The following is a 16,941-nucleotide window of genomic DNA, read 5'->3' as shown; positions in this document are numbered from 1 at the left end:
ACCGAGGGTCTATTCATTTGAGTTTGCTCCTTGTAACACTGCAGGATAGATAAGGACTTATTGTCCTTTCCCCTTAGGCCTCCTGTCCACGGGTGATATTTCACTGCGTTACCTGCGGCGATAATCCACACGCGGGAAACACAATGAACACTTTCCATAGGATAACTATGGAAAGCGCAGCCCGATGTACACGAGCGGCTATTGTCTGCTTACGTATAAAAATCATGGCTTGCCGCGATTTTCCATGATGAGCCTATCATATTGATAGGTTCATCGCGGAAAATCACAGTGACAAAGTGTGCTCCCGCGGCGGCCCCCGCGGTGGTATATCGCAACGCCCATGGACAGGCAGCCTTACAGTAATAGCTGATGGCAGGAGTGCAGCTCACCCCTGGGGACCTGTTGTGGATTAAGGGGTTATCCACAGGACACAACCCCTTTAAAGAGGGCCTTCCATGTCTCCTGATCAGCAGGGCCGGCTGCATAGCTTTATAGCCGCAGTCCCACTGACTCTATTACTCCTCTCCTGTTCCCCCGCACCAACCCTGTTAGATTCGGCTCCCATCACTTAAAATCTGTCAAGTGGGCGATCTCCTCTGCTGACTGTCAATAAGTGATGTCAGGTTTCCTCCACCATCTGAAGTCACCCATGACAGTGAGACCACCCACTTATTAGGTTCAAACTAATGGAAATCAGTGTACAGGGGTCTGCAAAGAAAATGAGAGGTGCCATAAAGTCAACAAGAGGGCAGCTACAAAGTTATGCAACTGGCTCCGCTTACATGAGACATGGCCGTTCCCCTTAAAGAGGGGTCCGCTCTCCTGATGGATTGTAGTAAATGCTGGTATTCTACATAAAATACCAATTCTGGAGCATCTTCTCTGAGATCTCTGCATTGTGCTGTTCCTCTGTTATTCCTCCTAGAAATCCATCAATAAATTGTTAATTGGGCGTCATAGAGAAATCCTAAATGCGCTCGTGCTGCGCTGAAGCTCCAGGGAAACATTCACAAACGTGACCCTGATCATCCAATCATAGGTGTATACAGAGGGGCTTCTCATAGTAAATCCCTCTGTCCAAAATGTCCAACTGGCAAACCACTGGCTAATGCCAAAGGCTCTCCTCTATTATTATTTACAGATGAGAGCAACCAATATAATACAAACACCAAAATAAAATAAGTATACCGCAACGCGTTTCAGTGTATAACAAAGAACAATCAATACAAGTCACATACATAGGGATTAATATTAACTAACCTATTGCAGTTGTGGCTGTGAAGTTCCCCCACACTGTCAGCACTGATTGTGGATGGTGTCAGCCTGTGCGGGGGGGGGGGGGGGGGACGACTCCCACCCAAATAGTAACACCCTACTGTCAATTTATCATACACTTCCACAAGGAATAACAGAGGGACGGCACAAGAGCTATAAGTAAAGATGCTCCAGTAGGGAGACGGAGATCTGATTGGTCTCCTTAAGGTAAAGCATTTCTAGACTGGCTTACTGTAGGGATTGTTCTACAACTGTGATTGTTCTTCTGACATCTTTCTACTTGTATAAATGAGTAGATGCAAGAAAACCGCTGGCTGGGCAGCTGCAGGAGGAGCAAGAGGTCGTCCCCATGCCGGCCGGCAGCTTCAGCATTGCAATCATAGAGGTCGCCGAAAACATCCGGGCCAAAGTTTACTCTATATTTTCAAAACTTGGTAAGTATAAGAACTAATCGCCAAACCCCATATACCCCATAAAACACGATGTATCAGTGAGATTAATAACCAGACTTCTCAAAGACAAGGCAGTGGTAACCGTTTCTATAACAACAGAGTCCATAAGAAGACGGCAGCAGAGCAGTGATAAAGCAGGCGGGAACCAGAGAGACCTGAACTCACATGGAACCATTGTGAGAGATCTGAAAAAACAGAAAATCCCCGGTGGTCCCTTATTTTATGGGAATTTTGTCCTGAATTGCAGTTTTTTCCATTGAAGTATTTACGTATTTGGTACAGTGGACTTTCCGTAGCGGCCAGCCGTCGGTCAGTATGGCCGCTCCCCTTCAGGGCAATCTCTCTAATGGTTGGGTAGATAAATATTAGAGCCAGTATTGGGGAATCACTTCCTGTACTGCATCCAATGAGAAGTGGTTTTTATGATCGCCTACCTCTTTTTAACAGGCCCAATCCTTTTGTTCTCAGAGGCGTATAGCGGCGTCCTGCAGTCCTAACATTCACCTTTTACGTGGGGTGATACCATTGTTAAATGAGCGCCAACAATCAAGATCGGTGTTCATTTTATTGGCTTTTTGCCCAGGCCAATATGGGGGATGAATGATCATTGATGAACCGGCAGCGTTTTACCGATACGGCCGCGGACATGAGGCCTCAGCCTGCACAAAAGATGAGATGAGCCGACGAGCGAGCCTGATTGATGCCTGTCACACACGGCAGTGGTTGAGTGACTGAACGCTCGTTTACAGTCATCGGCCGCTGTAAAAGGGCCTTTACTCTCTCCTTCTGTCACTTCTTGGTAACTATGGCCTGCGTCACAGGTGTATTTGCGCACACAATATGCAGAAAGTAGAACCCATTGATTTCAATGGGTTTGTTCACTAGCGCAAATATTGCTTGCGCAATTGCGTTGCACAAAAAACCCCAGCATGCTCTATTTTCCTTGAACTCATTAACCCATTAAGGACCAGGCACTGTAAATTTACGGCGCCTGGTCCTGGGCTTAAAGCACCACCGATAGTAAAATTACGGCGATGCTTTAAGCCTCCTGCCACAGCAATCAATCAGAGGCAGGAACGGGATATCAGCTGTTAGTAACAACTAATAATCCGGAGAAGAAGGCAGGAGGGGTTTTTAACCCTTCCTGACTTTCCTTCCTTGAGTACACAGCGCTCAATGAGCACTGTGTACTGAAAGTGAAAGTAAACTGTAACTTTCACATCGGGATCGGATGGGGGGGGGGGGGGGGGGTTGTCATGTGACCGCCTGGGTTCCCTGCTACAGCAGAGCTGGAGGGTCAAACTAGAACCCTGGACAGCTCTGCCAGTGACTAATGTCACTACAGGGACTGTTTTCCCCTGTGACTGAGTCTCCTATGGATGCGGCTCCTATGCCTGCCCCAGCTGCAGTGGGAAGGTGTCAAATTTAAAAAATGAATGTCCCCCAGAGGTCATACATGACGTCATGGGGGACACAGATAGTAAAAAAAAATAATTACATAAATAAGTAAATAAATATTACAGAATAAAACAACAATATATACATAAGAAAGAAAATAACACAAAGCAGACGCCAACCAAAACCGTCACCGTACGCGCCCTGTAACCCAAAACCATACATACTATATATCAAAACGGCCGAAATAAATAGAGGAACCCATTACCATACTTTATTTTAGCATAAATCTACTAAATAAAAAAAAATAACTACCGTATATACCGGCGTATAAGGCGACGGGGCGTATAAGACGACCCCCCAACTGTCACCTTATCCCCGCTTCCAGAAAGCTAATACACACGCCGGCAGCCATGACATCATTGAATGGCTGTGATTGGCTAAAGCGCACGTGGCTTCAGCCAATCACACTATTCAATGACATCATTGAATAGTGTGATTGCTAACACGTGCGCCTTCAGCCAATCACAGCCATTCAATGCTGTCATGGCTGCCGGCGTGTGTATTAGCTTTCTGGAAGCGGGGATTTCAAGCCCCGCATTCAGAAAGCTATGCTGCGCCGGGGACGAGGAGCGAGCGACAGCCTGCCGGAGCGAGCGACATCCTGCCGGAGCGCGACAGAACACCGGGGCAGGTGAGTAATGAATTTTTTTTTTTACACTTTTTTTTTTTTTGAATTACCGGCGTATAAGACGACCCCCGACTTCAGAGCAGATTTTTCGGGGTTCAAAAGTCGTCTTATACGCCGGTATATACGGTATAAATTTAAAAAAAAAATCATTTTTTAGCATTTTACTGCCAATAAAACTACAAATATATTTTTAAAAATTGCCCTGTATGTCACGGAAAAAAAACGCAGTAAAAATAATTTTGGTAGCTAAAGGAAACAAAATAGGGCAGTAAAACCGCCACATGGGTAAAATCCCTAAAAAGTGTCTGGTCCTTAAAGGGTTCAACTAATCGACCGTTTCAATGGCTGAGAGCATCGGTGCGTGTTCTTTGCATGTGCATGACTTGTACACGCAAAAAGTACAGTAAAAGGTACGGCAAATATGCAACGCCCAATGTGCAAAAACGCGGCACAGATCTGTACACAAATACGCGTCCGCTCATGTGGGCAGGCCTTGGGGGCCTTTTACCCAGGAGGATGATCAGTGAATGGAGTCGGACGTGTGCTGGGCATTGGTGCGGCCGCCTCCATTCACAGTAAACGGGCAGTTGTTCATAGATGAATGATTGCCTGTTTACACGGACCGATCATCATTCAGTTTTTATCCGTGCAGAAACTGAATGATGACTGATAGGATTATCGTTTGTCGTTCATTCGCTGCCGGCATTCACACAATTATCGCTCAGATTCCCACAATCCAGTGAAGATCTAAATGCTGATTGGCCCGTGTACGGGGGCTTCTAAAGGCGAATTGTTATAAACAAAGGGAACAACATCCTTTTTAGGGCTTTTTACTCACTGGCGTTTTTTAATGCAGATGTCAGTGGGACTTTGTAAGGTTAAAATCACATCACAAGTTTTGCTCTTCTGCGATTTCCTGCGATACGATTTTAACCTTATAAAGTCCCCTTGACATTTGCATAAAAAATGCATCGATATCGCAGGGTTAAAAACCGCCAGGGGGCAGGAGCCCTTAATTCAACTCCGGCTCCGTCCATCATCAGTAAGTTTCCCTTAGTGTGTTACACTTACACATTTATCATGTATGTAATAATAGTTGTTGTTTTACTTGTTTTTTTTCCTTCTTTTAGGCTTTGAAAACTTACCCGGTTTATCGGCACTGGATTACGTCACACTCAGTATCATAATTAGGTATCTCGATTTTAAGGTAATTGCTTTGCTACTATATTTATGGTGGTGGGACCTCAGTGGGTTGTGGGGGTCCCAGAGGTGGCACATGCACCCATCAGACATTCATGGCACATCCTGGGCACAGGTCATAAATATCTATGGTGGGAAAACCCACTCAAATGGGTGCTCCGTCTGTTAAATGAAATTTTAATGACAGGTGCACATGGGATAGAACTAAAAAATCCAACAGTATTTACCCGTCCTCAGCCCGCCTGTCCTCCTGGTCTTTCTTGTGAAACAGACATCATGTGGCCACTGCAGCCAATCACAGGCCACAACGTTACCGCTTCAAACTCCTGGCATTGTGGCACCCAGGATGTGAGCGCTGATGCCTGGAGAACGGGCGATGCTGCCCCGGCCACACAGGACAGCCGGGCTGAGGACAGGTAAGTACTGTTGGATTTTTTATTTTAACCCATGAGCACCTGTCATTAAAAATTCATAACGTTAGGGCGGCTTCACACGGCCGTGTTTGCAGGTGTATTAGAGGGCGCAAAATCTGTGCACACAGAGAAAAAGATCCTATTGATTCCGAGGGGTTTGTAAAAAAGTAGGAGCTGCTCTTATTTTACTGTATGTTTGCACAGCAAAGGCCCCCATGGACGGCTGTGGGAGGAGCGCAAATATGGAAGGAAAAGTGTAAACACTGCGCAAAATGCAGGGAAAGAACATCTGGAACTGATTAAGCTAAATAGCCTTTTAATCCATGTAAGGGGCGTGTCGCGGCCATGCACGCGCAAAAAGTACACTAATATGCACAGACACGCAGGTAAATGCACCTCATCCAATACGTTGCACTACGGCAAGCATTTTTGCACATACGGTCGCTTTAGGCTAGCGTTTGTGTCCACACCTCCCTCTCTAAGGCTAAATGCACACGGCCATAATGAGAGTGCGACTGAGAAACCCAGGCGCAGCGTAGACTGGACAGCAGACGAACCGTGTACATTGGTCAGGAATAGGACACGCCATGAGTCTTTTTTCATAGCTGTGAGAAATCACTCCTCTGTTGAGTCTCATGGGCCCTAATGGGACCCTGCGCTGTCTGTGGAAGAACACGCTGGTCTGCAGCGAGCCTCACGGCTGATGAAACACTAGTTAAAAAATAATAAAAAAGCTGAACGCTACAACTACAGGCCGTGTCTGGTATTACAGGGAAGCGGGCAGCAGATTTTAGTAATGCAAGCCAAGAGCGGTAATATTGACAGCGCTCTCCTTTTGGCAGGTCTGATTATGAAGCAAACCTCAGTAATTGTTCAAAGTTCCCCGCACCGTCGTAAGGAAACAAGGCGGAGCGGTGAGGTGGGCGTGGCGGAGCGGTCCGGTGGGCGTGGTGGAGCGGTCCGGTGGGCGTGGCGGAGCGGTCCGGTGGGCGTGGCGGAGCGGTCCGGTGGGTGTCCCGGACCGTCTCTGCTAGCACCCTGCTCGCCCCCTAAGCCCGCCCCTCACGCCTTCTCAGACACACAGAGCTGAGCGCTGTACTGACATTGGAGTAGAGCCCGTGGGTGCCGCAGCGCTGCTCTTGGCATTACTACCACCTGCTGGCAGCTTCCCTTTATGGTCTGCTTCATTATTATTTCTAGTTTTACGATTACTGATTTTATTTCTTATACTTTAAGATTGGAGAAGTTTGGGGTGAAATTAGAGCAGAAATAAAGGCTGAGAATCTCCGGCCGGTCACCTCCGATCAGGAAGCTTTGGATGTTATTGAAAGCGCTGCAGAAAACATCAGTAAACTTGTTGCCGCTCATCAAACGGAAATGATCGAAAATCATCAACAAATGGAACTTCTGGAAGAACAGCAGAAATATGCAGAGGTGAGACTGCACTTATGTAACAACTGTCTGCAATGTGCAGCTCCTCAGTGGATGGGCTTTAGAGGGGTTTTCCGGGACTCTAATATTATTGACCTACCCTTAGCATAGCCATCTGATCAGTGGGGGTCTGCTGCTCGGGACCCCAGCAATCAGCTGTTTGAGGAGGCTGCAGCGCTCCCATTAGTGTTGCTGCCTCTTCTCAAGCATATGACATCATGCTCATTGGTTACATGGCCTGAGAGCAGCTCAGGCCCATTCAAGTGAATGGGAAAGATCTGCTATACCAGGCACAGCCACTATGCAATGTACAGCGCTGTTCCTGGCATGCAGTAAAGAGCACTAGACCTCCACTGATCAGATACTAATGACCTATCAATACTACAGTACCAGAAACCCTCTTTAAATCGTTAAACGTCAAACAGAAATAAAACATACGTGGAACTTTCAGTAAAGTTTTCAATACTTTACTATACATATCTTGCACTTATTTTGAGTTCTATGATGTTTTCTTCTCTTTTCATGCCATAAATGTCTGAGAGATATGGATCCCACCACTAGGAGCCACACCTATCTCTTCAATGGGGGTCCTCCGCCCCCTGTCCCATCTAGTGAGACAGCCTGTGCATCCAAATAACCAATGAATTGAGCGGTGGCCACTTGTGTGCGGCTGTCCACATTCATCATTATCATCCTAGCCTATCACTCGTGGCCGAGCATGATTGCCTTCCAAGTATAGGGGCTTAGCGGTGGGTCCGTAGGTGACTATAGAGACCTATTCTTGATCCGCAGCTTCTTTCGCAGTGGGGACATCGGTTTCCAAGTGTAAGACGGTCCTGACAAGGGTTGGCTTGACGTTCTTTCCTCTTAATATGTTTCTCTTTTTCGCCATCCATTCGTGCCTCTTTGAAATTCACAGCACTGTTGGTAACGGCTGACCCCCAAATTGTGCGCTCGAAGGCCAGGGCTTCCCAGTTCTTGATGTCTATGCCACAGTTATTAAGGTTGGCTTTAAGCCCATCTCTAAATCTCTTTTGCTGTCCACTGACATTCTGTTTTCCGTTCTTGAGTTGACAGTATAGTAGTTGCTTTGAGAGGTGGTAGTCGGACATTCACACAACGTGGCCCGTCCAGCGGAGTTGATGGTGAAGGATCAAGGCTTCAATGCTGGTGGTCTTTGCTTCTTCCAGAACGCTGAAACTTGTCCGCCTGTCTTCTCAAGCGATTTGCAGGATTTTTCGAAGGCGGCGCTGATGGAAACGTTCCAGGATTTGAGAGTGATGTTTGTAGACGTTCCATGTTGGGCAGACCTATAACAAGGTTGGAAGGACAACAGCTTTATAAACCAGCATCTTGGTGTCCCTACGAATGTCCCGGCCCTCAAACACCCTCAGCTTCATTCGAAAAAAAAAAGCTGCGCCCGCAGAGCTCAGACGGTGTTGTATATTGACGTTAGTTTTTGTGGAGAGGTGGCTGCCGATGTGGTGGAAATGGTCAATACTCTCCAGCGTTCCACCATAAGCTGTATTTCTGGCATTGCAGAAGGATTAGTTCTTTGCTTCTGCAAAGATGTTTAAGGTGGCTTTTAGCACAGACTGCGTTCTCATCAGCATATTGCAGTCCTGTAACAGACGCTGTTGTGACCGTGGTTGTGGCTTTAAGTCAGTTAGGGCTCCCACACACTTGCGTTTTTGGTGCGTTGCGTTTTTAACATTAGAAAGTCCCATTGACAATCGCGTTAACAAAAAACGCAGCGTTACAAAAACGCAAGTGAGTGGGAGCCTTTAGGGCTAAATAGTTTGCCATGTCTGACAGATGAGTCCCACGCCGGTGGGAAGCTTCCCATCAACAAGGTGCAGCATAGCTAGAAGGATGGAAGATAAAGTTGGGGCAATGACACAACCCTGTTTGACGCCTCACTCCACCTCACATGGGTCACTTTGGGAGCTGCTGTGCGGATCGCGCCATCATGGAGGAGCCGCAGGAGGTTCACGAATTCATTTGAAGATTACATTACTCACTGACCATATAAATCCATGGGGGGCATCCAACAATACCGTCACCGATTTGTGACCAACTGACATTATGTTCTACTTTCAGATAAAAGTAAACCACAAGCAGCGTGAAATAGTAATGAAGTCCTGGGATAAGTTCCTGGCGAGGACATCAAATTATGAAGCTTTAAAGGTACTTTTGGTGTATTTTCTATATGATGACCTAACAGCGCTCCCCCCATAACCGCCACCAAGACGTGATAAGGAAAATACACAAAACCTATTGAGAACCAACACTGAGAGTGTGCACCTGGGATCAGCGCCGCTGCGTGATTACCGGCTGGGGAGCCGCGGCAACCCGGCCAGCATTCACTACCGTAGCCGTCGGCGCCATAGGTCAGCATGCATGCCAACAGGGAGGGCTCTGCGGGCTCTGCCTGCTTTGTATCATCAGCCTGAGGTACCGCTGAGGATCCTGAATGATGTGCAGGCAATATAGTATTAATTAACACAATTCACTTCTTCCTCCTGATTCTTCTGTAATAGCTAATGAATGCGGTAATCCTCATCTGCTGCGCAGTTTACACCCGTAGTGACGCGGCCCTTAGTGATTTTGGTCTGAAGGACAAATGATTTTTGGGGATTTTCATCTGCACTTTTCAGTGGCCACAACTTTCTCATCTTTCCATCCACACGGCCGTATGAGGGCTTGTTTTTGCGTGATGGGTCGTAGTTTTCAGTGATACCATTTTTTGGACATTTTATGTATTGTATAACTTTATACACTTTTTTTGGAGGGCGGAGAGAAAAGACATCAATTCTGCCATTGTTTTTTTTAATTTATTTACAGCGTTAATCAGTCAGCATAAATGATAGGATAATTTTTCTGCGGATTGGTACGATTATGACAATACCAAAATTATACATTTTTGGGTTTTTTTTTCACTTTTCCACAATAGAATACCTTTTTAAAAAATTTTTTTTTCCTCTCTGCATTCAAATTTCCGTAACATTTTTATTTTTCCATGGAGGAAGGAAAAATAAGGGTTTGTTTATTTGTGGCGAGCTTTGCTTTTTAGCGGTAGTTTCGGGTACATATGACTTTTTTGATCACTTCTATTGCATTTTTTTCAGAAGCTAAATGAACAGAAAAAACATTTTGGCTCCATTTTTTCAGGGTTTTTCTACAGCATTTGCCATGCTAAAAAAAAGTGTGTTCAATTTATTGTACAGGACGTTATGGATGCGATGATACCAAATGTTTTTTTAACCCCTTAAAGGAGTAGTCTCGCGGCAGCAAGTGGGGCTATACACTTCTGTATGGCCATATTAATGCACTTTGTAATGTACATTGTGCATTAATTATGAGCCATACAGAAGTTATTTCACTTACCTGTTCCGTTGCTGGCGTCCCCGTCTCCATGGATCCGTCTAAAATTGCCTCTTCTGGCGATTTTAGACACGCTTGCGCAGTCCGTTCTTCTTTCTTCTGAATGGGGCGCTCATGCCAGAGAGCGGCTCCTCGTAGCTCCGCCCCGTCACGTGTGCCGATTCCAGCCAATCAGGAGGCTGGAATCGGCAATGGACCGCACAGAAGCCCTGCGGTCCACCGAGGGTGAAGATCCCGGCGGCCATCTTCACAAGGTAAGTATGAAGACGCCGGACCGCGGGGATTCGGGTAAGTACTATCTGTTTTTTGTTTTTTTTAATCCCTGCATCGGGTTTGTCTCGCGCCAAACGGGGGGCTATTAAAAAAAAAAAAAAACCGTTTCGACGTGAGACATCTCCTTTAAGGACCAAGCATGGTAACTATATGGCAGTTGATCCTGGGCTTTAATCCTAGCCAATAGCAGAAGTACGGCGCGGGATTGAAACCTCTGATCCTGCAATCAAGCAGGAGGAGGTCGGATCCTCAGCTGTTACTCACAGCTAAGAATCTGGAGGAGAACAGAGAAACGTTTTTAACCGCTTCTCCTTTCCTGGATACATAGCGCTCAATGAGTGCTATGTACTAAGAAGTGAAAGTGTTTCTTCCACTACATGACCCGGTGATTACATGACTGCCACGTCCCTGATCAGCTCTACTAGTGACTATCAACACTACAGGGGGATGTTTCTCCCTGTAACTGGGGCTCCTATGGATGCTGCTCCTATGGCTGCCCAGCTACAGTGGGAAAGTGTCAAATAAAAACAAAAAACAGACAATGTGAATGACCCCCAGAGGTTTTATATGATGTCATGGGGGTCAAAGGTGGTAAAAAAAATAGTTATAAAAGTAAGTTAAAAAAAAATTACTGCAATGTATTATCTCTAATAATAGCAATCAAACCCGGATGCTATTGTCTAGTGTCCCGTTACCATGGCATCCCTTTTGGCTCTCAATGATGTCACAGACAAAGCACCCTCCCAGTGTGGACCCTTTACATGCCGCGATCAGCATTAATTGATGGGGGTTAACAGCGAGGACTGATGTTCTCACTGATCCCCAGCGAGAGGCCAGCTGCCAATCACAGCTCATGTAAGCTAACGTCATGGGGAGGGAACCGCTCCCAGCCAGGACAGAAGTTCACTTATGTAAAGGGGTTAGGGTGTAAATAAGCCTTTTCTAAAACCTCTGTCATGTCCTAGTAATGCGTAAGAAGTTTTGATCAGTGGGGGCCTGGGTGCTGGGACCACCAATTGCCAAAACAAATGAGAGAAGGCATTCAGCTGAGCCCTGTGCCTATTTGTTTGTTTTCGGCTTTGCTCGGAGCAGTGTGCAGGCTCTATCGCAAGTCTATACACCACCCACCAATAACAACTGGACGGGCATAGGCCTGCTGCCTATTACAATTAGCGATCAGTGGAGATCTCAACACCAAACCCCAAAGATCAGAACTTCTGACATCACTGTGATTACATTAATTATATTTGTATTATCTCATTGTAGAAAGCAAAACGACTTCAGGAAAAGTCTATTGAATCATCAAGACCTAAAGTGAGAGCGCCGAATGGGACCGTCTACCCAACGCAGATCCCCAACCTCAATACTACGGTACAGTGAAGGACCTCTGCTGTCACAGCCTGAAGCTATAGTCAGTAGTAAAGATATATAAGGACATCTTGCCATGACACGGGACCATTTAACCATTTAATGACGCATACTTTTTTTCATTTTTGTTTATTCCTCCCCACTTTCAAACATCAGAACTCATATTTATCCATCGGCGTTGCTGTCTGAGGGCTTGTTGTTTTTCGCGGGACGGGTTGTATTTTTCAATGATACTATGCTGTGTACCATATAATGCACTGAAAAGCTTTAAAACATTTCTAAGTGGAGCGAAAAGGAAAAAAACTCAATTCGGATATCTTAGTCTTGTTTTTAACGTGTCAATAATAGTCACATTTTAGGTGAATGGGCTGCAGAAGTTCACTAGTGCTTCTGGCACACTTGTTTTCCTTGGGGGATGTTTTATTTGGCACACCCTGGACGCTGTGATTCTGTACCTGTGGATGGGCGCCACAACTAATTGCTGCAATTCTGAAAGGAGGTACAACGTGCTACTACATGGGGGTCTCTAATAAAGCGGCCACTTGGCGTATTGCAAACTATAACTTTAGCAACTATTTGAAAATGAAAAACCCGTCTTCTGTTTTGTAGGTTCCCTGCGGCCCTGTTGTGACTGTGCAGAGCACTCCATCCGAACTTACAGGAGGGCCTCTTGCTGATACAGACCTTGCCCTCAAAAGGGTTCCCATTCGGGGAGGAGCCCTACAGAAGGTCAAAAGTGTGAAAATGTTGAACTAAAGGAACAAAGCGGAATGACGTCCAGTAGAGGATTTTATGTACAGATACATTTACATGAACGGTCTGCGAGTCCCTGCATGCTACCCAGAGTATATTTATGTCTACGTGATATCTGTCCCCAACAACCATCGTCTGCCAGAAAGTAATTGGTTGCAGTAATACAGGTTGGCTTTAACTGGAACTACTAACCTACATTATAGGGCTCCCAGGTGATGGGACGGGGGTCCAGGGAGCTGTGTCTTCCATTCCATGCACATATCCTCCTGAAAAATATCACGCTTTGTGCGCACGTTGATTTCCCGGGGACACAGTGCTGGAATGGGGGACCCGGTGAGTATGGGACTCAGCTCCCCAGAAGCCCCGATTCCACACCTTAGCGCCACATCTATGGGGCTCAAAAGTGCTGACAGGTTTCCTTTAAAGAGATTGTCCCATTAGGCCAACCCCTTACCATATGTCCTATTAGAACGCAATGATCCATAGAGGGAGGAATCCTTTGCTTGGGACCCCCTTCTATTAGCTAGAGTGGGTTACAGCTGTAAACTCGCTCTCTGCTCGATCATGGTCATCCATTCCTTCTGACCGCGCCATTTAAAGAACCTCATATAAAGAAGGGGTTCTGTAAATCCCTTTATGGCATGCTTGGAGTTGTAGTGTCATGATAGATGCAGAGCCGCAGGTTGGAGACCTCCGTTTTTCTGTGAATAGTATGGCCCACAGTGATTGGCTTCATATTTATAAGTCTGACATGGCTAAATAGATCAGTATATGGACTCTGAATAAAAAACTCCATGCTACAATGAGGAATATAATATGTATCACTGTTTTTGTGCGTCGCCCCGATCATCATGGAAAGATTCTTCATATTTTAGAGCACAAATGTGGCTGTCAATCTAAATCATTAAGGCTGGGTTTACACAGGGCGAATCCGCCTGTGGCCGCTAATCCTGGGGCTAGCCAGCCGTGTGGACGAGATTTTTGACAATCCGTTGCGACAAAGCCAGCATTAGCCGGCGCTACAACGCGGATTCCCGGGACACAGCATGTCAATTCTTTTTATTTTTTCGTTGCAGCCTCGCTCCTCTTTATGGGAGAGCCGTCCGCAACAGAAAAGCATGTGGTGAAACCGCTCTAAAACCCGCGGCTAAGTGCCATGGGTTTTGAAGCTGCGCTTATCCCGCGGAAATCTTGCATTTTTTCGCTGTGGCAAAACCACAAGATTTCCGCAGTGAAACAGTCTTGTGGGAACCCAGCATAAGGCCGCCATCGTGACACATTGTGGGAGGTGTACACAATTACTGTGATTGAAGGTCCTGCACAAACATCAGGTAGATCCAAAGATTTTCGTTTCATCCAAGGAGCCCTCATGAACCAGCAAGTACGCAGATATTCACTTCAGAATGTGATCTTGCAAAATCTTTTTTGATGGTTACAAAAATCAGTACTACACAGGAGAAGGTTGCAAGAGGCAACAGGTGTGGAAAATGACGCTGTGAGTCCGGGGTCACACGGGTCGTATTCCCAGCGGAAGTCTCATGTTTTTGCCGCAGCGAAAAAACATGAGATTTCCGACGGGAAAGCGCAGCTACAAAACCCGTGGCACTTAGCTGCAGGTTTTGGAACGGCTTGGCCCCATGCTTTTCCGTTGCAGCCGGCGCTGCCATAGAGAGCAGTGTGGCCGCAAAGGGAAAAAAATGGACATGCTGTGGCCGGGGAATCCGCGACGCAGCGAGTCTTTTGACAAATTTCGTCCACGTGGCTGGCTAATCCCAGGATTAGCGGACGCAGGCAGATTTGCCGCAGCGAAATTCCGCACTGAATTTCCATGGCAAATCCGCCCTGTGTAAACCCAGCCTAAATAGAAAGCCTTTACACAGGTTTACCGAGTCAGCAATACCTTGCTGAAAGTAGGATGATGAAATTACTTTTAAAGGGGTTGTCCCGCGCCGAAACGGTTTTTTTTTTTTTTCAACCACCCCCCCCGTTCGGCGCGAGACAACCCCGATGCAGGGACCTAAAGAAAGCTTACCGGAGCGCTTACCTTAATCCCCGCGCTCCGGTGACTTCTATACTTACCGGTGAAGATGGCCGCCGGGATCCTCTTCCTCCGTGGACCGCAGCTCTTCTGTGCGGTCCATTGCCTATTCCAGCCTCCTGATTGGCTGGAATCGGCACGTGACGGGGCGGAGCTACACGGAGCCGGCATTCTGCACGAGTGGCTCCATTGAAGAGAGCAGAAGACCCGGACTGCGCAAGCGCGGCTAATTTGGCCATCGGAGGGCGAAAATTAGTCGGCTCCATGGAGACGAGGACGCCAGCAACGGAGCAGGTAAGTATAAAACTTTTTATAACTTCTGTATGGCTCATAATTAATGCACAATGTACATTACAAAGTGCATTAATATGGCCATACAGAAGTGTATAGACCCACTTGCTGCAGCGGGACAACCCCTTTAAGGGTTGTACCAGAATTCCAGGTTATCCCCTATTAGAAGTACATACAAACTCCATGCAGATGTTGTCCTTAGGTTTGAACCTGTGACTTCAGCACTGCCAGGCAACAGAGCTAACTGCTACCACTGCCACCACTTCTTTTTAGGGGTATTTGTGAAGTTTCGGTTCGAACGGACCAACCAAACTTTTTGCTGAAATTTGGCAAACTGGCCAACTGAACTTTTGGAAAGTTCACTCATCTCTACTGAACACTAAAAAATTGTATAAATCAGTACAAAATAACAAATGGAAACCTTCATAATATCACGCAACGTCTTTAGGTTTTGGGTACCAAAAATATGTCTAATCTTTATTTCATTAAGTTATATAAATAAATTCCATAAAATACAACATGCAGATAATTCATCTCCATTAATGACGAATCCAGTATTGAAATTGGTAATAATACAAAAAATGTCACAGTCTGCTGAGTTCACATTTTTTTTCCATTTACAACATTGTACAATCATTTGGTTTTTCCGTGGGTGAGAATCCGTGGCCTACCTGAGAGATTGTCTTACGTCAGAAAATGATTAATAGACTAAGAAGGCAACCTTGGTATAGAATACAAAATCAGACGGAACAACCTTCTGAGACAAACACTGACTTCAATAAACACATTTACAGAGTGCCTCCTAATATGACCGGGCGCCACTTGTCACGGGACCCCTGCGAAGAAAACAGAAAGGAAAGTTACTAAACAGAGTGACCTGCTGCATATCCTTAAAGGGCTTGTACAAGAGTTATAAGTTATCCCCTATCCACATCTTGAGAATGGGGGTCCCATGTTCCCCTCCTGTCACTGCGGGGGGCTTCTCCCACCTGCGGTGACATCACACTGAATGGAACTCTGACTGAGCATGCCCGGGCGGAAATACCTGAGCGCTAGCCCCTTGGCTATCAGTAGCAGTCCCATTGAAAATTAATGAAGCAGCAGTTCATTTGCTCAACAGCCTATACATTCAATGTCCTCCTCTCCTCACTGCAGGGGGTACAGTGGGGGGGACAGGGAAAATGGGACCCCTATTCTCGGGATCAGTGGGCGTCTCAGCGTTGAAACCCCCATAGATCAGAAATGTATCTCCTATCATTTGGATAAAGGATAACTTGCAATTCTGTCTAACGAAACAAATTGTTCTCTATTTGCAGGATCAGGTATAACTATCTGATAGGTGCAGGTCCAACCACTGAGACCTCCACTGTTCACAAGAACAGGGTCATAATGAATGATGCGGTCATCATACATGAGCACCGCGACTTCATTCACTTTATTGGGACTGCTAGTGATGGGCGAGTTCAAGCATTCAGCTATGTCTGTCAGTGCCAGTGAAGTGAATGGAGCAATGTGCATGTGCATGACCTCCACACCATTCATTGGGGAATCTTGTGATCGGTGGTCAGATCCTCACTGATCAGATAGTTATTGCCTATCCTGTGAATAAACCCAAAGAGTCAAAATTGGCATTGGAGGGGAGGCAAACTGGGCAATTGCCCAGGGTCGCCATCCTCAGTGGGTCCCCCTATGGTACAATACCATCACTACATGGTGCCGCCAGCTCTGGGCTGCTGACATACTCCTGTAACTGTAAGATCTGGACCAGGTGAGTATAATTTCTGGGGGAAAATGAGGCACTATTACCTACTAGGGGACAGAAAGCTGTTTATTGTGTGGGGACTTGTTAGCATTGTTTAGCAGAGAAAGAGGGTCTAATTAATAATAATACCTCCCTTCTGTTATAAAATAGTAATACCAACTCCCTCTGTGCCCCATACAATAAAAATGCCCAACAGTTGGCATTATTACCATACA

The 16,941-nt window shown here is 46.2% G+C and overlaps 1 protein-coding gene across 2 annotated transcripts in view; it reads left to right on the top strand.

Annotated features, from left to right (window-relative positions):
* The window catches only part of CFAP69 (cilia and flagella associated protein 69), a 60,136-nt gene extending 46,686 nt beyond the window's left edge, over positions 1 to 13,450 (top strand). Inside the window, exons 18-23 of one of the 2 annotated variants that reach the window (XM_066584654.1) lie at positions 1,572 to 1,709; positions 4,944 to 5,020; positions 6,663 to 6,860; positions 8,958 to 9,044; positions 11,781 to 11,885; positions 12,492 to 13,450. In XM_066584654.1, coding sequence (XP_066440751.1) covers positions 1,572 to 1,709; positions 4,944 to 5,020; positions 6,663 to 6,860; positions 8,958 to 9,044; positions 11,781 to 11,885; positions 12,492 to 12,638 — 752 coding nt within the window. In that variant the 3' untranslated portion in view covers positions 12,639 to 13,450. Of the gene's footprint in view, positions 1 to 1,568; positions 1,710 to 4,943; positions 5,021 to 6,662; positions 6,861 to 8,957; positions 9,045 to 11,780; positions 11,886 to 12,491 lie in introns of both variants that reach the window. The other variant, XM_066584653.1, reaches the window with a different exon arrangement.
* The last annotated feature ends 3,491 nt before the right edge of the window (positions 13,451 to 16,941 follow it).

The sequence above is a fragment of the Eleutherodactylus coqui genome, chromosome 12 (assembly GCF_035609145.1).
Source record: "Eleutherodactylus coqui strain aEleCoq1 chromosome 12, aEleCoq1.hap1, whole genome shotgun sequence".
NCBI lineage: Eukaryota > Metazoa > Chordata > Amphibia > Anura > Eleutherodactylidae > Eleutherodactylus > Eleutherodactylus coqui.
The sequence above is the reverse complement of the archived record's forward strand: the minus strand, read 5'-3'. Positions and strand labels throughout refer to the sequence as shown.